At 55.1% G+C, this 21886-nt stretch overlaps 2 protein-coding genes and 1 non-coding gene across 11 annotated transcripts; 2 read left to right on the top strand and 1 right to left on the bottom strand.

Moving 5' to 3' along the window:
- The first annotated feature begins 211 nt into the window (after positions 1–211).
- Positions 212–21861, top strand: LOC128092047 (uncharacterized). 9 transcript variants are annotated; one of them, XR_008211622.1, is made up of 6 exons: positions 11224–11322; positions 11435–11582; positions 11669–11783; positions 13184–13352; positions 13800–14819; positions 14912–14982. XR_008211622.1 is itself a non-coding variant. In XM_052705491.1 (6 exons), exons 1-6 carry the CDS (start codon positions 19405–19407, stop codon positions 21791–21793), a joined length of 975 nt encoding a protein of 324 aa, XP_052561451.1. In that variant the 5' UTR covers positions 18705–19404; the 3' UTR covers positions 21794–21861. The 9 variants fall into 9 exon arrangements, 1 of the variants encoding a protein (XP_052561451.1); XR_008211623.1 differs by having other exon boundaries at positions 11237–11317; XM_052705491.1 differs by lacking the exons at positions 11224–11322; positions 11435–11582; positions 11669–11783; ... (1 more) ...; positions 13800–14819; positions 14912–14982 and adding exons at positions 18705–19564; positions 19648–19965; positions 20365–20631; ... (1 more) ...; positions 21182–21255; positions 21743–21861.
- TRNAR-UCU (transfer RNA arginine (anticodon UCU)) lies at positions 4530–4603 on the top strand. Its single transcript has one exon. It is a non-coding gene; the product is annotated as a tRNA-Arg (tRNA).
- Positions 14951–17998, bottom strand: LOC128092048 (tyrosine-protein kinase receptor TYRO3-like). The gene is made up of 5 exons (XM_052705493.1): positions 17703–17998; positions 16885–17226; positions 16466–16771; positions 15845–16020; positions 14951–15058 (listed from the first exon to the last, which is right to left on the bottom strand). The coding sequence occupies exons 1-5, from the start codon at positions 17746–17748 to the stop codon at positions 15008–15010; spliced, it is 921 nt and encodes a 306-aa protein (XP_052561453.1). The 5' UTR covers positions 17749–17998; the 3' UTR covers positions 14951–15007.
- Positions 21862–21886: the final 25 nt, after the last annotated feature.

The raw sequence follows: 21886 nt of genomic DNA, 5'->3' as shown, positions 1-21886 counted from the left end.
TGAGCAGACTGCAGACAGGTGAGGGGAAAATAGAGCTGAACACCTTTGCAAACACACGCAGGTTGATACAACTGATCAGCATTGGGAGATAAAATAGTTAATATGCATGAGGGAGGTGTGACGTGGATTGGTTGTGGCTGTGAACCCTGCTCAGCCTCCGGAAACATTGGCTTCACCCAAACTTTCCTCTTTGCTTCAGGAACTGGTGACACTTGAATCACCCCGGTGTCCCCATTGGGTGGTGGTGGCAGTGCCCTGTTGGGGGCTGTGACAGAGAGCAGGACGGACTCCTCAGCAGGGTCTGTGTGATAGGACAAGTGGGAATGGTTTCGGGGAGGAAAATTTAGACTGGATGGATGGAAAAAGTTGATTGCAGTCGTGGCAGTGAGGCACTGGCACAGGTTCCCCAGGTCGGTGAAGGTGCCCCATCCCTGGAGATGCCCAACGTTGGGCTGGATGGGGCTCTGAGCACCCGATGGAGCTCTGGGTTTCCCTGTTCTTTGCTGAGGGGTTGGGCCCTTTAAGGGTCGCTTCCAACTCAAAAGATTCTGTGCTTCAACAGTGGCATCCCGTTGGGTGGCAGCAGCACCCCTTTGGGTGACATCCGTTGGGTGGCAGCCCATGATTTCCCATGGGACGGAGTCGATCTGGACGTGCTGATGGAGATGCCCATGAGGTCGGACAGCCCTTCGATGCTCTTTGCTTGCTCTGCGTGACCCAAACCACATCTCTCACCCTCCCCAACCTCTGATGTAAGCATGGAGGAGCAGATCCGGAACAGCCACGTATTTCTGGTTACTTCTAACAACTTTTTCTTTCCTTTTCCTATAGGGCCCGTTAGTGTTCCTTCAGAAAGAAAGGAGCACGAGGCCAGAAGCATGAATTAAAGCAAGAAGTGGGGTCGCAGTTGTAGGATCGCGGTGCCCCCCGAGCCCACACGGCTCTTTGAGCCGCATCCCCGCTGCCCCCTCCCCTTCCCCCTCTCCCCCCCCATCGTCTTTGTGTTTTTCCTGCAACCACCGCCTCCATCCCCATGGAAACTCTGGGGCCACCCCCCCCGGGCGGAAAGGGCAGGACGAGAGGGGACAAAGGGAGACGGGACGGAGAGGGAGAGGGGGGTGGAATACCGGAGAAAAGGCAGAAAGAGCGGGGGGAGAAATGGGGCAAAAGTTGGAGGGAGAAGGGGAGAGGATGGGGAAAGGGTTTGGGGAGCCCGGAGGTGGAAAAAAAAGAAGAAAAAAAACTTGTTTTTCTTTTCTACTTTCATTTTCCTGAAACACGGGAGAAAGTCCCGAAGTGTTGGGAGGAGACGGCGGAACTGAGAGCATCGGGCTGAGAGCGAGTGAGTGATGGGGAAACCCTTTGGGAAGAGCTGGAGCATCGACCGCGATGGGTTGGGGACGGTGGGGACGCCGGGGGGGCGGGCAGGCTGAGCCCACACAGCCAAGTGGGGATGGGAAACTGAGGCACAGCCCTTCCTGCTGCACGTGGGGCTGGGGACGAGGCGGGAGGTGCTGCTGGAAAGGTTGATTTGGAGAGAAAACGTGCTAAAATGTGACGTGGGGAGGACACGGTGCTGAGGCTGATCCGTATTCCTTGGAGGAGAGATGCCAGCTCCTCACAGCTGCCTTCAAAATGTGCCCTGAATTTATGAATCATAAACGGCTCTGTCCTCCTGGAGGCATCAATCTCCATCCTAGGCAGAGGTGGTTGTGGATCACACGGCGTCGGTGGCACGCAGAGATTGCTGATGCTGCTCTTCTGCAAGGAGCAAAGGCAGAGGGACTTTTTGCTTTCTGGCTGCTTCAGAACCAAGTTGCCATTGCTGCAGAGCAGCAGGGGTGCTCAGAAACACCGTCTTGCCCATGAGGTTGGCATGAATGTGCCTAGAACTGTACAGCTGTGCTTGGGTGATGGTGGGGTGCAGGTTTGGATGCATTCTGGCAGACTTGGAGTGTTCATGTGATCAGGCATGCTGAGGAACGCGTGCAGAGAGGATGCTGTGAGCCCCAAACACGCTCAAGCTGTGCCTTGTCATCACTCAGGGCATAACATTAAACTTTGGAAAGCCCTTGTGGGGCGGAGAAGGGGAGTTTTATCCTTGATTCTTGTGTTCCCAGTCCTGAGGCCTGAAAGGTTGCAGCTCCTCAGCTCATGCTCTGCAGGACCACCAACCAATAGAGGAAAGCTGGGCAACCCCATCTCCAACAGCTGCTGAGCTCTGTGCTGTCCCACCCAGGCTCAGGTTTATCTTTTTCCCTCAGCTATGCCAAGGCAGCAGGGATGGTGCCAACCAGACCCCCGTTGTCCTCCAGGAAACGTCCCCTGTCCTCGGGTTGCATTGCTGGAGGTGGTAACCTTGCGTTGGATACCCCAGTAATGCTTCCAAATCCTGCTCCACCTGCACAGCAGGCTCAAGGGGGGTTGGGGAGCACATCTCTGAGCTCTGCTCTGCAGGCGAAGGGGTTTGGATGTGGGGGTTTCTGCTTGGAGTCTTTCTTTATCGCCAGCTTGGTGACTTCTGGCTCTGTCTCATAATGAGACGTTGACGACGAAGGGGAGCCAAATGCAGGGGTTGCTGGTGCAGTGCCTTTTAGACACAAAGACATTGCAGTTTTGAGGACGTGGCGGCCAAACCAAGCGGCTGTGCTTGGGGCGTTCAATGGTTGGCGAGAGAAGGAAGGCAAATAAATCATTACGGTTAGGAAAAAAGAAAATAGGCAGCAAGTCGGAAGGATTTGGAGAAATTTGGAGCTGTCTATAAGGTGGGCAGTTATTTTGGTTTATTTTGGCTCCCTGGTATCATTGCACACGGTGTGCATTCTTCCATTTACAGCAAACCGGGGCCGAGCTGGGGGATGATTTGCACTTTGTTTGCAGCTCTTTCATCCTCGTAACATTTTTGAGCACTGGGGACATGTTGTAAACACCTGACAGCATTGTAACTCATGTTGGACAACCTCATCTCTTCATCTAAATGGAGATGTGGCTTTGGTCTCAAAGCAGCTGATGGAATCTCATTCTCATCTTCTCCTACTAATGGCTCTGTTGGCATTCTTGGCATCAAAAATGGTTGACCTGCAGGTGTGCTGGTTGCTCCAAACTCTTCTTGTCAGGTTTGTTGCATTTGGAAGTAACAGAGGGACAGCCAACAGCTTGGGGAAGGCTAGAAGGGCAGATTCCTCCCTGTCCCCATCCCCTGACCTGTGAGGCTGTCACCTCCCAAAGTTGGTTGGTTCCAACATGAAACGCGGTGCGATCACAAGCTGTGTGAAATTTGTTTCTTCTTTTCTGCTCAACCTCAGCTCTTTTTGACTTGGTCAGAGATTTATGAGGTGGCAGCCTTTAAGCTCAGCCCTTGTTCACCCTGCCTGTAGGCGTTTTCTTCATGCATTCTCAAGGTGGAGGTGGGGTTGTGGCGCTGCAGTTGGTTCACGCAGCCATTTATCTCAAGGGCTGTTGATTCTCTGGACACCACTTGCAGCAGAAAGGGTTTTGTCTGATAGAAGTTCAACCCTCGTCTTCCTCTCCTCTCTTTGCAGCTTTCTTCCAAGGAAAAGCAGAGCAAAGAGGAAGGAAAAAAACTCTGGTTCCGATTTCCCACTCGCCCTACTGATGTTCTGCAGAGCACAAACCCTCAGCGCCCATTAAAAACCCACTTACCCACTGAAAAGCAGGCGTCAGGACAATGGAAAACCCTCCTACAAACCACCAAGGGTGGAACCCAGTGCTTCAGTTTCACCTGGGAAGCACTGAGACGGCTGGCGCTGCGTTTCTGCTGAGGCGCCGCATCGCCTCACAGCCCGATTTCTCCCTCTTTTTGGGAGTAAGCGTTGCTCCAGAAACTGTGGGGTTTAGAAATGCAGGATGTGGGTCATCGCAGCAAGGAAGCAGAGCTTCACCTGCTGTGTAGTGGCTCGGAGGATGCAAAAGGTTTTCCTCATGTTTCGACACCTGCATTTTTTCTGACAGAAGATACACTTAGAGAAGAATTAAACACCCTCGATTGACAGCTTGCTTAAAATAAAAGACGATGGCTGCATTTTCTTTTATTTCTCTGCTTAAACCGCAGGTTTCTTTGTTCTTCACCGTGACAAGCAGAGCTTTCTTCCTTATTGTCACTGTTTGGCTTCGTAAGCGGAATCTTCTTTCATCTTTTCCCCTGCGATGAGGATGCTGCGACGATGCTCTGGGAGAAGCAGCGATTCACTCTGCTCCAGGATTTAGCTCTGCCCTCAGCTGAGCCACAGATGCTGCGGAGAGGTTGCCAGGGATGCAGACACAATCCTACCTCCAGGTTTTTGCTGCATCCCCGCTGCCGAGCGAGATATGGATCATACCCGGGATTATCGCCCATCCGACTGGGAGGAAGGGATGCTGAGATGTCGGGTTGCAAGGGAGATGGATCTGGGCGCCAGGTTTTCGTGCCGTCTCGGTGCCGTGGGGTGGGAGTGGGGTGTGGGGACCCCCCCAGTGATGCGGGGTGCGGGATTTTTCAGTTCTGGTGCCGCTGCTGTGCTCACGGTGAGGTCTCTGTGGCGCAATGGACGAGCGCGCTGGACTTCTAATCCAGAGGTTCCGGGTTCGAGTCCCGGCAGAGATGATCTCCAGGCAGGTGTCTCTTTTATTTTACGTGTATTCCTCCATAAATCCCCATCCTGCTCCTTTACGACACCCCAGAAGGCTTCAGGCGGGAGATGATGACTTTTCACGGCGGCGTCTCGGCCGCTGACGCTCGCAGTGCTCGCGTGCTCCCATCCAAGGTGCGTTTCCTCCACCATGTTCCCCTTCCCTCGTTCTTTTCGGTAGCTCCTGGGTGCTTTGATGTTTTAACCCTGTTTGTTCCCCCCAGTTCTGCTTGTTGGACCTGTCTGATGCTTTAAGAAAACTGCTGTGTTTCCAGTAGAAATCCGGTGGTCAGGCAGTGGTTTGGAACCTTGTGTTGATATTTCGTTTGAGAAGTGTGGCTTGTCTTTCAAATATATGGACAAAGGAAAAACAACAGTAGGTCGATGTTCTGAGTTCTTACCTTACAGAAATCTTCTGCAAATGCCCCTGTTTTTTCATGTTTTCATGTTGATGATGCACGTTTGCTAGCAGCCACCTCCATATCCCCACGGAGGTTCATCTTTGTAAGTAGCAAACATTGACGAAAGACAAAGATCCTGACCCTGCAGTAGAGCTTCTTCCCCCTCTGTGACCTTTGAAGACTTTTCTCCACTTGAAAAGTGGGTTTCTTTCCATTGGTGTCAGCCTAGAATCTCCTTCTGGGATGGCTAAAAAAAAAAAGTCCAAAGAAATAATGTGTGTGACCTCAGGGGCTGGATGTGGATGGAGCCCAAAACAGTGGGGAGGGAGGGCAGCAAAAGCCTTACATGAGAAGGGTCCATCACAATCCCATTCCTCTGGATGGAGGGGGCAAAAAAAATATGAATGCCAGAGCCCCGGCTCCATGTCCAGCAACTCCATCACCCTGAGCATCTCCTATGGTGAGTGCTGAGAACTGCTCTGTGCTGTCCTGGGACAAACAGCCCCGTGCATATGGGAGGCAGAACTGTTGGCTTTGTGGGCTGAGCTTTGGGGGAAGGGGCTTCTTGTTTCCGTATCTCTGCAAAGTACATCTTCCTAAAGGACACCTCATTCCAACCCCTGCAATGGGCAAGGCTGCCTTCAGCTAGGTCTTGGATCTTGGATTTTACACCTCTTCGTGTGTCCTTCCAGCTGCTGCCACCAGAACCTGGCGATGTCCTGATGGCAGCAGCTGGGAGAAAGGCAGAATCTGAGCAGCTGGGTGCAGGAGTTGGGCAGAACGCGCTCAGCTCTGAAGTCCGTGAGGGTTGGTTTGTTTGCCAAGTGTCTCCTCACTCTTCTGCAGCCCTGTCAAAGTGCTGCTGCTGCTGGCAGCGCTGGGGATCCTATTGCTGGGGGTGGTTGTTGTCCATGTCCTCACTGCACACAGCAGAGAGCCAAAAGGAATGGAACACCAAACGCCCATGGAAGCATCTGCATCAGTCGTGCTCCAGGAGAGGATGTTTGAGGCTGTCCCTGCAAGAGCACCCAGGAAGCGAGCAGAATGTGTGTCCCCACGTCCTTCCCCCAACCTGACCCGTCCACGTTGCAGCAAACAGATGCTTCCCTTGGTTTTACTGTGTACATTGCCCAACAAAGCATTGCTGAGCATGGAGAGCACCAGACCCCGTGACACCCCCAGCACAACTAAACACCCGAGCACTCTTCCCCCATCGCTTCGGCACTTCTTTTGAACCGTTTTCCTCTCCGCACTGAGCCGAGAACGCACCCGCTTGGCCCTCCCAGCGGTCCTTTCGTGCTCCCGGGTGCGTCTGATTGGTGCAGCGCTGCAATATATTTGCATGGCCACGCCCTTTATAGCCGCACCCGTCCATCCCGGCCACCCGGAAGTCCCTTTCCTCCCGTTGGAGCCTCTCTGCCCTGCCGCTCTCTATGGTCAGCGGTCCTCCACGTGGCCCTACTTGTTCTGGGGGACCCCTGGAGGCCCACCAGGACCTCCCCACTGTTCTTGGGGACACCTCCATGGGTGGGACACCCACACTGCTCTGTGCAGCAGCGCCAGGGCCTCACTGCCCTCTGAGTAAAGAATTTAAGGTCCCTTGCAGCCCAACCCCTTCTGATGTCCGTGGTTCCGTGGTCTCTAAGGCCCGTTCCAACCCAACCGTTCTGTGACTCCATGGATCTGTGATCTTCCAGATCTCTTCCAACCCAACTGTGCTGCGATTCCGTGGTTCTGTTGTCTTTACAGCGCCCTCCAACCCAACCCCTTCTGTATTTCCGTGCTTCTATGATCTTTAAAGGTCCAAGGGAGGAACGTTATGGAGCTTCTGCAGTAGCTGCACACCACTGCTCTGCTGGTGTTGGCTGATCATTCACCCTCTGGAGGGGAAGCTGTGCTATCAGTCGCTGCAAGCCAAGGCAGTGCCAGTGGCATCAGCAAAGTAAGAAATATCCTGCTCTGCTCTGTGCTCTTTGCACCATACTTGGAATGCTGGTCTCGCTTTTTGCCATTCAGAAAGGCTGGAGATGGGCTGGAGAGGATTCAAAGCAGAACCGTGGGATGCTCCAAGGGCTGGTGAGGGGCTGGACTTGTTCAGCCTGGAGAAAAGGCTCAGGAGACCTCATCTGTGTGTCCCAGTATTTGATGTCTGTCTGCAAAGGAGTCGGACGCTCCTCATTTATGAGGAACCATGCACAAAAAATGGGGAAATGGGCACCAGTGGCACTGGAGGAGATTCCAGTTGGTCCCAAGAGGACAATTTTGTCACTATGGTAACATGCAGACGCTGCAACAACTCCCCAGGGACATGGTGGAAACTAATACTGGAGAATTTAAGGTTTGGATACACAAAGTGTTGGATGCTCTGCTATGGGATGTGCTTTTATCACAATAGATTGGACCAGCTGACCTCTGAGGTCCCCTCCAACCTGAGCTTTGATTTCTCCCATCTCTCTGATTTCTGTAATTCCTATTAAACCTCACAGTGCTGACTCCTGGCATCTCAGGACAACCATCCTTTGGGCTGTACCAAAGCATCTCCATTAACGTCTAACGATGTACAGAGCTGGGAAATGGCAAAAATCTGCTCCAAGCCCCAAAGCTGCTGAGACTTTGCTGCTTAGAGACAGAAGTGGGGCTGGGCAGGTTCGCCCCATCAGGATAACAGTGCTGTGCTTTCCGTGCAGGCATTGCAATCAGCAGTGTGCTTCCACGCTGTCACACACAACTGAGACAGAAAGTCAATTGTTAGTCACTTTATTGGCAGGAGTTCATATTTACAACAGAATAATAGGAAGTAGGAAAGAAGCTAGTCATTACAAAGCTCCTCAGTGTTTGCACAGCTTTTATGGCTCGGGATGGCATCATCCATCTGCCGGGGGGGAAAAAAAATCTGTGTATAAAATCACAGCCGTACTAAAAACAGAGATGACTGCTTCGTGCAGAGGATGTAGCTTCCAATGCAGTGACGGTGTTCTTTTCTTCGTCTCAGCCGTCGTGTCTGCAAAGAGGGGAAGAGGTTAGGAAGTGATTCCCATGTCCTCCCATTGTGCGTTGGATGGACTCGAGGCCGTGGGGGAATTCAGAGCACACCTGGATGCCAACAGGGTTTGGGCTCCGGGGTCGTGGAGTTCCCCACGCTGGAGGCTGCATGCAGAGTGTGGGATGGCTGGGTGCTTTGGGAAACACCCTAAAAGTCCCTTTGGCTTTTGGTTTTTACACAGTTCCTGTGCTGATTCACGCTTCTTTGGCTGTCGTTAGCGCAGAGCCGGGTGCCCAGAGGTCTGATGGTTGTGGAAAGGTGCTTCAGAGCGCTGCTGCTTCGGAGAGAATTGCGTTTCGCTGGCTTAAAGGGGTGCTTGGAGTGAGTGCTTGGCTTTGTACCTTTGGTGCATCATAGCAGGAGGTGCAGGAAGCTGAGGAGGAGGAGCAGAGGCAGATGGCACTGCAGGGGTAATCCCTCCGCGTCCAAATACTCCTGGGAAGTCAATGAAAAGGAATGGGTCAAAACCAGCATGGTTTGGAGCTGTGTTGTGCGGTGGCAGAATTCATGCCCTGCCCAACTGCTCTGCCTTCATGCTGTCCCCTTGCTTAGGCCTTGGGGAAAATAAATGTGCCCAGGAGTATCTTTGTTGGGATAATCCCTGTTGGGAGTGTTCCTGTGGGGAGCTGGGAGCATCTCAATTGAGATGATCACTATTGGAAGCATCCCAGTTGGGGCAATTTGCATTGGGAGCATCCCAGTTGGGGCAATCTCCATTGGGAGCATCCCAGTTGGGGCAATTTCCATTGGGATCATCCCAGTTGGGGCAATCTCCATTGGGAGCATCCCAGTTGGGGCAATTTGCATTGGGATCGTCCCAGTTGGGGCAATCTCCATTGGGAGCATCCCAGTTGGGGCAGTTTCCATTGGGATCATCCCAGTTGGGGCAGTTTCCATTGGGAGCATCCCAGTTGGGGCAATTTCCATCAGGATCATCCCAGTTGGGATAATGCCCATTGGGATCGTCCCAGTTGGGGCAATCTGCATTGGGAACGTCCCAGTTGGGATCATTTCCATTGGGATCAGCCCAGTTGGGACAATCCCCATTGGGAGCATCCCTCGGGGGACTCTCGCTGTCAGAAGCTTAGCAAAGCAAAGGCCTTCAGTTTGCTTAGAACTTGGAGGAGCACCACCATCTTTCCCAAATCCCTTCTCCCAAGCAATATGGTGCTCACAGGGGCGTTCAGGAAGAATCACAGCCCGCTCTGCGACAGCACATCACAGCTGCAGCATGGATGCCCTCTGCCCAAACACTTCTGTGTTGTCCAACAGTTGCAAGTCAACATTTCAACCCATTTCTCACTGCAGCGGAAGAACCCTTTCTACTTTTTTTCAGAAATACAAAGAGGAAGTCTGACTTACCTCACCTTCATAGTATGTGAGCACCGTGTACACTGTGGGCATTAGCGTGGTGTTGTCATAATAGTAGTCTGCAGTGGCATATAGGTAATCACCTGGAACGAAAGCACAGCCCCGTGAGCCCATTTTGCATCAACATCCAATGTAACCCCATTGGCTTGGCGGGATGCAATCTCAGGTGATGCTGAGAACTGCTGGGGCCAGAGCAGCTCCAGCAAAACAGCTCTGGATTGGCCTTTGAATCCTCTTTCCTACCCCAGCCCCCCCACCCCACCTCGCTTTCATCGCTCAATTTGCACAAAATTAGCCCAAAACAAAGATTGCTTACTGTAGTGAGATGCGTAGTCGTATAAAAACTTGGTCATTTCCTCGTCTCCTATCTCAGCATTTCCTAAAAAAAAAAACACAAAAAAAGAACCGCTTTGCCTTCCCCCCCCTGCACAGAGCCCTGTGGGATGTGGTTTTGCGGGAATGGTTTCGCTGATTTATTGGCTCTTTGTGCAAAAGTTGCTTCTCCCCCCCCCCGTGGGAGTAACGGATTCCCAATCTGGTCCGTAATTAAATCAAGGTCGTGGAACAAAAGATATCAAGTTACGGGCCGGCCGCCGCGTCGCGTTTTCCTGTATTTTAGGGACGGATTTGCAGGAAAGGAGCGGAGTAACGGGGGCTGTGGGGCTCATCCCCAGTGCCCACATCCATCCTGGGTGCCCTCGGGGTGCTGCGAGCGCTCACCTGGCATTTCCTCCCTGCCAAGCCGCTATAAATGGACGCACACACAGCTCAGTCCAAACCACGGGAAGCCCCCGCTCGTTTCACTTCTCCACATCGGACTTTTGTATACAGGGAGCCAATTGGGAACGGACAGTTTGACCCCATCACGTTAAGGTTGCATCGGGGCTGGTAGCACCCATGGGTGCCCCTCTCTGCCCTACAACCTCCCCAGCCTGGATCCAATGGTTCTCAGCGTCACACCCCACCGTTAGGGAGCATGACGACTCCGAATCCCATTTCCCTGCCTCTAAAGCTGCTCACATCCCATCAATCTCTGGTTTTCGGAGCTCCGTGTCGCTTCATACCCACCCAGCCGACATCCTATGGCCATGGGAAAAGCTGTGCTCCTTTTGGCTCCAGTTGGATAAACTCCCAGCACTTTCTCCCCACGCATTCTGAGAAAGCTATTTGCTGTATTTACGCTGGAGCCACGCTAAGAATAATACGGGAAATAATACGGGAGTCACAGCGAGGAGCTTTCATCCCAAAATCCCATTTAACCCCTCAGAGGACACCCGGCTCCATTCCTTGGCTGCCTGGGAAGCAGGAGCAGCTCTGGGTGCAGCCACTGCCCAACTTGACTCCAGTTCTGCCTTCCCAAAGCACAGCTGGAGCAATCCTGCCTTTTCCCTCGCCCCGTTTCTATCTCTTACAGCTCTCAGCTGTACAGAGTGTTCATTTGAGTGCAGTACAGCAAGCATTGCAATCTATCAAACCTTGAGCACACGCTTTGCTGTGACCCGGAGCTCCCAGCTGCTCTCAGGTTGCTTTCGCTCCCCCCAGTTGCTGAGAAAACACCCCCAAAACCCTTCAGCCCCGCACAGCATCTCAGCATCACAACCACCCCAAAGCAGCAAATAGGAAGAAGTAAAAAAAAAAAAAAGAAATGCCTTTTTACCCAACGTAAAATGAAGAAGGATGAGTGATGCCCATGCAAAGTTCATCATCCTACACGTCCCGGCGTCGCCTTCGGACGCTGCTCCGCACTGCTCAGTTCCTTCAGACGTCCCGGAGCTGCAGCCCAGAGGCAGGAAATGACACTGAGGGGGGTTGGACGAGCTGCCCCCGCACTGGGATATAGGATGTGGGACACCGGGACCCCCGCACCGCGCAGGGTCAGGTTGGGCTGTGGGCTGTGCTGCTGAGAGCTGCTGATTTGGGGCCGGAGCTCTCAGATTCGGTTCCCCCTCCCTTCAACACTTTGGGGGTTTTTACTTTTATTTGTTTTCCAGCTGTCGTTTCGCTTCCTGCCTCAGTTTCCCTATCAGAAAGAAGAAACGTGACCAGCAGCAGGCTGAGGTTATCTGAGTCCCGTAGCACAGAGGAATGCCTTCTTTTGGGGAGGCTCTTTGCGCAGCCACACACGTGGTGATCAGAGAAGTATTGGCATCAGTTCCTTTTTTCCCTCTCGTCTCTAAAAACAAAAACCAAAACAGGAAAAAAATATATATATATATATATTGGAGGGAAATACGAGGGGAAGCAAAATGCTGCTGCTCTGCTTTCTGGGGCGGACGGTTCAGAGCCTTCTCCAAAAAGGCAACGGAGCGCAAGGCTGGACTCAGGAGGAGGGGAGAGGAGGTGAGTGCATGGGGTGGAGGTGATGGAGAACATCCTGGGGGCTCCCAGAGCAACCTCTGTGCGTTGCACAGTGGGGAGAAGTGGGTTTGATGAGAAAGAGATGCAGTTCTCAATGCTTGTGCCCTCATTGGGATGGGCACGGCGATGGGCGCTGCGCTGCGCTGGCTCTCGGTGTTGCACCGGGTTTGGGGGTGCAATGGGAAGGCATCCCAGCGTCCCCAAATCCATCCATCCCCAAACAACCCCCCCAGCACCCCCAAACCACCCCCAAGTATCCTCAAATCCCACCACCAAGCATCCCTGCAGCCCCCCAAGCATCCCCAAACCCTCCCACACGGCCCCAACCCCCTCTTATCATCCTCAAACCCCCCCACCAAACCCCCCAAACCTCCCCACATCCCAACCCCCCACACCCAAAGATCCCAACTCCCCCTCCAAACGCCCCCAACCCCCTCACTAAGCATCCCGACCCCCCCTAAACACCCCAGCTCCCCTCCCAAGCGTCCCAAACCTCCACCCTCAACAGCATCACGACCAAAACTTCAGCCGCGGCCAAAAATTGATATCAGATTCCAGCAGGGTGGAATCCCAGCAGGATGGGGCTGGGAGCTGCGTCAGCAGCGTGGGGAGCCAGAAAAGAGTTAAAACGTTGTGTTTTTGGAGCTGGTGGGAGGATTCTGGTAGCTTTCATCAGAAGAAGTGACTGGGTGGGAAGGAGGGTTCCTGGCAAAGCCTCAAGGCTGGATTCCGAGGGATTTTTGCTGGCTTGGGGCTGTGGTCGTTACAATCTGAGGATGTCACGATTACAGCTCAACAGTGCTGATGGGGAATTGATGAAATTGGGATTTCTTTGGGGCAATAGGGCAGTGCACAGAGCCTTGGCATCACATTTGATTTGGGGCTGAGTGCATCGCTTTCCCTGCTTCACGATGCAGAAGGAGCTCTGTGCCCACGGCTTGCACAGGATGCACCCAGGGGTTGCTCTCAGCTGCTGCCAGTGCCCCATATGAGAACAAAGCCCACAGAGCTCCAGATCTGCTGCCTCCCACCCAGCACCATTTTTGCTTACAGCATTCATGCAGGTTTTCTGGCTGGAGGAACCCAGCACTCCCTCTGCGCTTTGGGTTTTAGCCTCTTCCCTTGAGGTTCATTCTTACCCAATTGTAACAGAGAACAGCAGCAGCATCCAAAGGGCAGCCAAGAAATGTGGCCAAAGCCAACATTTTCCCCATTCCCATTTTATGTAAGCTGTGCACTTTTAGGTCTTTTTTGTGCGTTAAAGCTCCAATGCTACAAGCAATCTGCAAAAGGTGGAGAGGCAGCCAAGGATGGGAGCAATGTTTTGTAAGGGACCCCCCAGGACCATCGGTTTGGGTTGTGGCTGGGGCTCTTTGCTGCAGATGGAGCAGGAAGGTGTGGACGATCCCATCCTCTGCTTGAAGCATTGCATCATTTCCCACCTTCCATAGGAGGAAGCAAAACTCGAAGGGAGATTAAAATCACGGGCAAATGAGGCCGTCCTGCTCACAATGAGATTAGCAGGATTCCTGAGGAAACAGCCACTGTGGGGTGAGGTGGATGGATGGAGCTGCTCCTATGGGACACAGCAGGGAGGAAAACCGGAGCCGTGATGGGATGGGGATGGGGATGGAATGGGGATGGGGATGGAATGGGGATGGGGATGGGGATGGGATGGAGGTGGGGATGGGGATGAAATGGGGATAGAATGGGGATGGGGATGGGGATGGAAAGGGGATGGGGATGGGGACATGGGGATGGGGATGGAATGGGGATGGGGATGGGATGGAGGTGGGGAGAAGGATGGAATGGGGAATGGGATGAAGGTGGGGATGGGGATGGAATGGGGAATGGGATGGAAGTAGGGATGGGGATGGGGATGGATTGGGGATGGGGATGGGCACATGGGGATGGGGACACGGTGTGACCGGGACCAGTGGGCACAGAGCTGAGCACGCTTCCCACTGCATTTCCCGGGGATTTCTGTTCTTTCTGCAGGAATTTCTCTCCTAAACAGAGCTTTCCTGCCCTTCCCTGCTGCTCTGTAAACAGCGCTGGCTTTGGGCTGGGCTGAGCGGGGCGATGGCAGACGTTGGGAGTGGAAAAATAAAGCCATTTTAAACGGAGATTCAACCAACCACCAAACCCAATGCGCTGCAGGTTCCCGCTCTCCGTGCCCACATCCGCTGCACTCTGAGCACCAGCTCCACTCCACGCTGCTCTGTGGCAGCTTTTAGGCTCAGATGGGCACCGAGAGCAGCTCTGCACCACTGGGGCTCAGATCTGAAACCGCACGTTGGAGCCATTTGCTTTGCAAGCTCTGTTCTCTTAATTAAACACAGCCCTGCTCACTCCCGCGTGGTTTCCAGGCTGGAATGCGTTCGTTTCCCTTCTTCTCCCCCAGGAGCAGCTGCTCAGAGTCGCACGGAAGCACTCAGGGCTTTCCCACAGCTCCACAATTCGGTCCCAACGTTTGGGAGCAGCTTCCTATTCAGGAATGGGAAAGCAGGGAGGAAGGGGGATGCGCTCAGCACAGAGCGGAGTGTTTGGGGCAAAGGAGAAATAGGGGACCTGAGGACGGGGAGCGCCACCAGCGTCCCCACTGTGTGCCATGGGAGCTCTGTGCTGCTGCACAGCGAGCAAAAGGCAGAGAGAAATGGAGCTTTGCTTCGTCCCTGAGGTTTAAAAGGACCTTTTCCCATTTTTCCCAGCATTTCCATTTAATGGCTGTCATGCGGGGCAGCACGAGGTGGGGATGGGCTGAAAGTTGGGCTGGGAAGCAGCACGTAGTGGACCCCCATAGGGATCCTAGGGGGGTGAAGGGGGTCTGGGGCTGTGCTGGGCAATGGCACTGCATGGGGAGCGCAGTTCTTTTCCAGAGCACTTTCGCTTTGGGCTGAGAAAAGCCTGAAATGGGTTTTTCCAGAGGCCTGCATGGCGGCGATGCTGTCATCCCCCATCGTTCGCTTTGGATGCCAGAAGAGGAACGCGTTTTCTGCTGGAATTTCTTCCCACACAGTGAGGAAACAAACAGTGGGGAACTCAGCCCTGAAATCCCCTTTTTTTTTTCCCCCAAATCCTCTTTTTTTTTTTTTTCTTTCTTTTTGCAGAGTTCCCATAGAGCTGCAGACCCCCCAGAGCTGCTGCCAGCCGGGCTCCCATTGCCCTGAGCTTCTCTGCGGTCTCCCTTGTCTTGCTTTTTTTTCTCATTGCAAAGGTGGGGAAGGGGATCTCAGCACCACTGCTGTGTATTCAGCCTGCAAAATGGGGGGGGAGGTGTTAAAACACGGCTGGGGGCTCCTCTGGGTCTTTGCTTGGGAAGAAAGGACCCCACATCCCATAGCAATGGCAGCCCTGGGCACACAGCTGCACCTCGGGGGGGAGAAGAGGCAGAGAGGGGAAAAAGAGCAGGAAGGGCAAAAGGGGGAAAAGAAAAGGAGCAAAAAGGGTTGAAAGGGGGGGGGAGAAAAAAGAAAAGGGAGAGGAAAAAAGGAGAAAAAAGAGGGAGAAAAAAAAGGGGGAGGGGAAGAGAAAAAGCAAAAAGGGAAAAGCAAAAAAGAGCAAAAAAGAAGCAAAGAGAAAAAAGAGGGAAGGAAGGAAAAAGAAGAAAGAGGAAAAGGAAGGAAAAAAGAGCAAAAAAAAAAAAAGAAGGAAGAAGGGGGAAAAGAGGGAAAAGCAAAAAGAGCAAAAGAAGAGGAAAAAGGGAAAATGAAAAGAGGGAAAAGGAAAAAGGAATAAAGGGGGAAAAAAGAGGAAAAAAAGAGGGGGAAAAAGGAGGGGGAAAAAAAAGGAAAAAAAAGCAGCAAAAAAAAAAAAGCAGAGGAAAAAAGAACAAAAAGAGAAAAAAGGGCAAAAAAAGAGGAGAAAATGGCAAAAAAAAAAAAAAAAAAAGAGGGAAAAAAAGGCAAAATAGAGGGGGAAAAAGAGTAAAAAGAGAAAAACAGAAGGACAAAAAAGAGGAAAAAAAGAGAAAAATAAAGACCAAAAGAGGGGGAAAAAAAAGCCATAAATCAAAAGAAAGCCTGGGCTGGGGGGCAGCTCACCTCCTGGCTCCGTCCTGCAGCTCTATGGGGTGGCAAAGGGGGTCTGCGCTGCTGGGGGGGCTGTGGGGCTCCGGGACCCCCAGCGTGGGGCTTTTTGCAGAGCTGCAGCATCAGCCGGACGGTGAAGGTGAGAACTGAGGGCAGCAGAACAGCCGGCAGCCACTGCAGGCACTGCGCTGTGAAGGGGGGGGAGATGGGGGTAAGTTTTGTGGTGGTCACACAGGGGTCGTGCTGAGCGTAACGGAGGGAGGGGAGGGGAGGAGCGTGGGGAGAAGTGTGGGGTCGTGCAGCCAAAGGGCATTGAGGGATTTCAGCACGTGGGGATGCGAGGAGATGGGGAAAAGGGGGTTCCAGATCGATGGGGTGGGATGGGCTGATAGGGGCTGGGATCTGCTGGGGAGGGGGAGGAACGATGGGCTCAGTGCCCTCCCCTCATCCTTCGCTGGGTGGATTTTGCTACGGATTGCAGAGCTGAAGCAACGGGATGGGAAGCGTTGGGAGCTCGGATCCGTTGCAGCCTCGCATCCCCGGATCCGGCGAGCGCAGAGCAAAGCTGCCCCAAGCGGTACCCAAAGTTATATCCGCGCATGCAGGGGACGGAGCAGAGCAACGCGAGCTGACCTGTGCTGCTGGGTGGGCTGGTGGTCACGCTGATGCTCCTGCCTGTGCTGCTCTGCGTGGCTGTGCACCCCACGGCGCCTCCCCACCGCTCCGCTGTGAGCCAGGCGAGGCTCCAGGCGCTGAGGACGCCACGTTCGTCCATGGAGGTGGCCGTCACCAAGCTGCCGTTGCTGTGCTGCCAACCAACCGCGTCCCAACCCTCGGGGACATCATAGAGGTGGCAGAGCAGAGGGATGGCAGCCAAGGGTGGCTCACGCAGATCCGCATCCACGGGCAGCAGGATGGAGAGAGTGGGTTCCGTGGCATCTGCAGGCAGAGGGGACAGGGGTGGCGTGGTGGTGGCAGTGCCAGAGCCCTGCAGCACAGAGCTGCGCCCTCATCCCTCGCCTGCTTTGTCCCCATGATGTCCCGATGCTCACCTGTCACCACCAACCTGGTGCCGTCCCCAAACTCAGAGGGATGAGTGGTGGAAGCGCAGTAATAAAAGCCGGAGTCCTCCTTCTGCGCAGAGCTGATGTGGAGGGAAAACAACCCCTCTGCTCTCCTCATCCCGGAGTATTTTCCATCTGAACGTGGGGAAATTGAGCTCTGGTAGATGAACTGCAATCTGCTGCCCGGCTGCTCCCGGTACCAATTCACAGCCCGGTGCCGACTCGCATTCCAGCCACTATCGGTGCTGCAGTTCAGCTCTGCTGTGCGCCCAGGGCGGACCCAAAGCTGTGCTGGGCTCTGCCGGATCCGCAGCTGTGCCAGAGCAGCTCCTGCGGGGTGAGATGCTCTGAGAGTGAGGCAGCCCCAAATCGGGGCCTTTTGGGGTTTTATTGGGATTTGGCAGCTCGGAGCCTTTTGATGGATGCTGGCTGCTGCCCGGAGCATAGATCCTATGGGAAAAGGGAATTTATGGCTCAGAAAGACCTGTGGGTGCTACAGAGCTGCCCTGCACTGGGTGAGGGGTGTCATCCTCATGTGAGGGGGCAGAGGATGGGACGCGGGGAGGGAAGGCAGCGGTGCCCGGTGGGGTTTGGATGGGATCATCAGAATGGATTTTGCCATCGCATTCAAACTGCAGGAGATTGCATGGAGAATTTCAGGGTAAAAGAAAACAGGGTAGGATTTGGTGGAGAAACCAAATTCTACAGCAAATTGCATCAATGTGAGCCCCCCTCCCTCTGCTTGGACCACTCAGCCGATGCCAAGAGCTACAGGGAGAGGAAAGTGGGGCTGGGGCAGCACATACCGGGCAGCAGCAGCAGCAGAATGGCATCAGCCGGGCTGCAGGTCATGCTTGGATGGCGCTGAGCAAAGCTGCACGGCTTCGGGTTGCTCTCAGCTCTTGCAGAATGCTCTGAGGGGGGGATTTGGGGAGCTGGGGCAGAGGAGGAGCCTTCCTGTGCTGCATCCTGCAGCCGAGGTTATGGCTGAGGTGACAGCAGTGATGGGACGATGCGCCCGGGTGGCATTTGGGGGCATAAAGAGGGGAGGGGGCATCTTTGGTAAGGGATCAGAGGTTGGGAAATGAGAACAGCAGTGCAGCTCTGACTCCATCACCCCCAGCCCACGTGCTTGGCGGGGGCCGCGTGCTCCGCTCTCGTTGGCAAAATGGAACTGAACCACAGCTTGGTGATACAGGGGGGATTTTGTTTCCCTGTATTTTGTCTGTACCTCCCCCCCCCCCCCCACCCTCACCCCCAGCCCCTTCCTCCACGGCTTCAACCCTGCACTGCTCCCCCCCCCAGCGCAGCCCCAAGGCTGATTGAGGATTTGGGACCAAACTCCCTGCACCCAGCTCATGGATGGGGACACGCAGAGCGCAGCTCCAACGCTGAGATGCTGCCCATGGGCCATGCAGGACATCGGGGGATGGGGGATGCAGAGGGACATGGGCTGCTGGGAGCCACGGGGGGTGAGGGCAGCTCATGTGGGCTCCGTGTGGTTCCTGCAGCCGGAGCAGCGCTGCGGTTGCGCTCGCCTCGCTCATTTTATCACCCCCCCACCCCCCTCTTTGTTGTTTTGGCACCTTGCTGTTGTTTGCTGCACACAGCCCCTGTCACTGCCGTCCCCCACCCTTCTTGCTGCCCTCAGGCCGTCGGGTTCGCAGCATTTCATCGTCTTTGCTCGACCGCAAAGGCAGCGCTGGGGGAGCAAAACTGCCTTCGGTCCTTTGTCCTTTAAAGGTCACTTTGGTGAGAGCCCGAGGATGGCAGTGGGGAGGGGATGGCCGTCCCCAGAAGGTCTTTGGCTCCGCAGCGCGCTGTGGTTTGCAGTGCTGGGCGCTGGGACTGCCTTCTCCCTCCATCCCAAAGGGGAGGCAGAGGGTCCTTGAGGGGCCGCCTCCAGCCCCGAGCATTGCAGGAGTGGCTAAAAAAACGAATGTTTGTGTTTTCAGCCCCCAAATGTGAGTCCCACACAGCAACAGCAGGGTTGGGAGCTGGGGTGCAATCCTGCAGACCCGGAGTAGGGTGTCCAACCTCATGGGGACGCCGCTGTCCTCACAGGGACACTGCAGCACTCCTGGGGTCACCACTTCCATGTGGGATCACCATCATCCTCCTGCAGAGACCACAACATTTGTGGGGACACCAGAAAACTCATGGGAACACTGAGACCCTCATGGGGACATTAAGACCCACACGGGAACACTGAGAACCTCACGGGGACATTGAGATCATCACGGGGACATTGAGACCCACATGGGGACACAGACCCCCATGGGAACCCTGTGACCCCCATGGGGACACTGAGACTCTCATGGGGACACTGAAACCCCCATGAGGCCACTGTGACACTTCTGGGGACGTTGATTCCTTTGTGGGACACCATATTCCTTACACAGACACTCCATCCCTTACGGGGACATCCAAGCCGTGTGGGGACACCACGATCCTCACAGAGACCCTCCTGGGGACACCGTGGGCCCTTATAGGGGAAAAGTGACTCTGATGGGGACGTGGTGTCCACGTGGCCAGGAGGGAGGCGTTGCAGCCAGGGCCAACGCTTTGAGCAGCGCCCTGCAGAAGGGCTGCGCCGCACCGATGGCACCGAGGGGTTCCTGCTGCAATCCAGTGCTGGTGGCCGTGGGGCTGCTGCCGCTGTGCACGGGTGTGTGTTGGGCCTGGGGGGGCTTCATGCTCACGGGGTGCTGGGGGTTGGGGCTGGCAGTGACCTCGGTTCCGTCCCTGCAGCGCTGCTGGAGCTGTGGCAGCCGGATCCCGTCCTCTTTGTGGAACCTGGGGCTGCGGTGAGCGTCAGATGCATGGCAGATAAGTGGATGGATGGAGCAGGCAATGTGCTGTGGTTCCGACACAGACCCGGAGAGCCGCCCCGAGAGCTTCTGAACTGCATAGATGGAAGGTGGGATGTGTTCTCCTGTGAGTATCAGAAGGATTACGCTGTGCTGCACATCCAGGCTGCTCAGCCCAAGGACGCTGCTCTGTACCTCTGTGCAAACTTCATTGCCACCAAGCTGAAGTTCAGCAACGGCACCATGCTGCTGGTGGGAGGTAGGAAGACGTGGGGGGGACTCCATTGGATGGGAACCCCATCATAGGCACTGAATGGGACCCCTCAGTCTGCCCCATCTCACACAGCCCCCTCCTTCCTCCCCACCCCATGCCCTCCAATGGGTTGGGACCCCCACATCCCTCCGTTGGTTGGGACTCTCCCTGCCCTCACTGGATGTGACAAACCCCATCTCACCCCACTGGATGAGACCCCCATGGACCTCTACTTAGCATGCCCCCAAAGATCCCCCATTGCTTGTCCACCATCCATGTCCTCCCCACTGAAATGGACCCCCATACCTCCCCCAGTACTTGTGACCCCCACATCCCTCCCCAAAACAGACCCCCCCACACCCACCGGCACTGTGTGGGGGTCCCTACTGTGCTCCCTTTCTGCAGACAGCTGGAGGACCCACAGCTGGGTGCAGGTCCTGGCCACCCGCTGGTCCCCCCAGTCCCCCCTCAGCCCAATCTGTGCTGTGGGTGCCTCTGGTGGCCCCGTCCTCATCTCCAGGCCAGGGGGGGACCGTCCCCAGGAGGTCCTGGGGCTGGGGAACAGCACAGAGCTGCTGCTCAGCCCTGGGGGAGCTGGGGGGCTCTGTGAGGTTCGCTTCAATGCTTCTGGGCCCCACATCCAGAGGAGCATGGAGCTGCATGAGGCTGTGGGTGAGCACAGGGCTGGGAGGAGGGGGGAAAGGAGGGTGGGGTGACTCCCTTTCGTGGCTCCTTCCAGCTGGGATGCATGGGGGCAAACTGAGACAGAGCAGATGGTGCAATGCTGGGGTGAGAATCAGAAGAGAGTGGTGTGGGGGTCAATGGGGCCATGGTGGCTGTGGTGGAGGCATGAGGGAAGGCAATGGGATCATTGTAGTGTTAATGGAGGCTGTTGGGGGCCCACGGGAGGATCCTTGGGGACAGTGAGGTCTGTGTGGCAGTGATGGGACACAGACTGGTCCCCAGGTGGCTGCCCATTGCCCAGCGCTGTGGGAATGGCCGTGGCTGGAATATTGCTGCTGCTGCTCAGCCTCTGCCTCAGTGCCCGTTGCCTCCTCCCTGCACGGGCAGGTAAGCAGTGGGGCAGGAATGGGGTGTCCTCCTGCCCCTGCTGACCCCCACTGTTCTGTGCACCCCTTTGGGGCTTCTCTATCCCACTCTGCCATCCTCAGTTCCCCCCAAACTCAATGCCTCCCCATCCTCTACCTCCCCATCACTGCAGCCCAATGCTGGGACCACGTTCCTGTCCCTTCTTCAGCCCATCAGCCAATGGTCCTGGAGCCTCCAGGATCACAGGTGGGGGTCCTGGTGAGGCAGTGAGGTGGACAGTGGTGGACAATGGGAGGATGTGGGAGGCAATGGGGGCAATGGGGAGCAATGGGTGGCAATGAAGAGCAGTGGGTGGCAACGGGTGGCAATGGGGGGCAATGGGTGGCAATGAAGGGATGTGGGGGATGATGGGGAGCAATGGGGTGGCAATGAGGGGAAATGGGTGGCAATGGGGGGATGTGGAAGACAGTGGGGTGGCAATGGGGTGTCAGTGAGGGGCAATGGGTGGCAATGAGTGGTAATGGGTGGCAGCTGGGGGATGTGGGGATGATGGGGAGCAATGGGGTGGCAATGAGGGGCAATGGGTGGTAACGGGGTGTTGATGGATGGATGGTGGGGGACTGCCGGGGGGGGACAATGAGGCTGTGGGTATGGTGGGGGGCGTTGGGGTCAGTGGAGGCGGTGCAGGGGACATCGTGGGGCCGGAGCCGCAGTGACGGTGTCGACGCCACAGGGAGAGCTGCTGTACGCACACCTCACCCTATCCGGACCCACACCGCCATGACACCACCAGACCCCAAACCCAACACCGTGCTGGGGTTTCCCCGCCCGCTTTACGTAAAGATGAACAAATAAAAGCCTTTAAGCTTCAAAAACA

This window comes from Tympanuchus pallidicinctus, unplaced genomic scaffold (assembly GCF_026119805.1).
Source record: "Tympanuchus pallidicinctus isolate F22 unplaced genomic scaffold, pur_lepc_1.0 scaffold59, whole genome shotgun sequence".
In the NCBI taxonomy this organism is placed as follows: domain Eukaryota; kingdom Metazoa; phylum Chordata; class Aves; order Galliformes; family Phasianidae; genus Tympanuchus; species Tympanuchus pallidicinctus.
The sequence above is the reverse complement of the archived record's forward strand: the minus strand, read 5'-3'. Positions and strand labels throughout refer to the sequence as shown.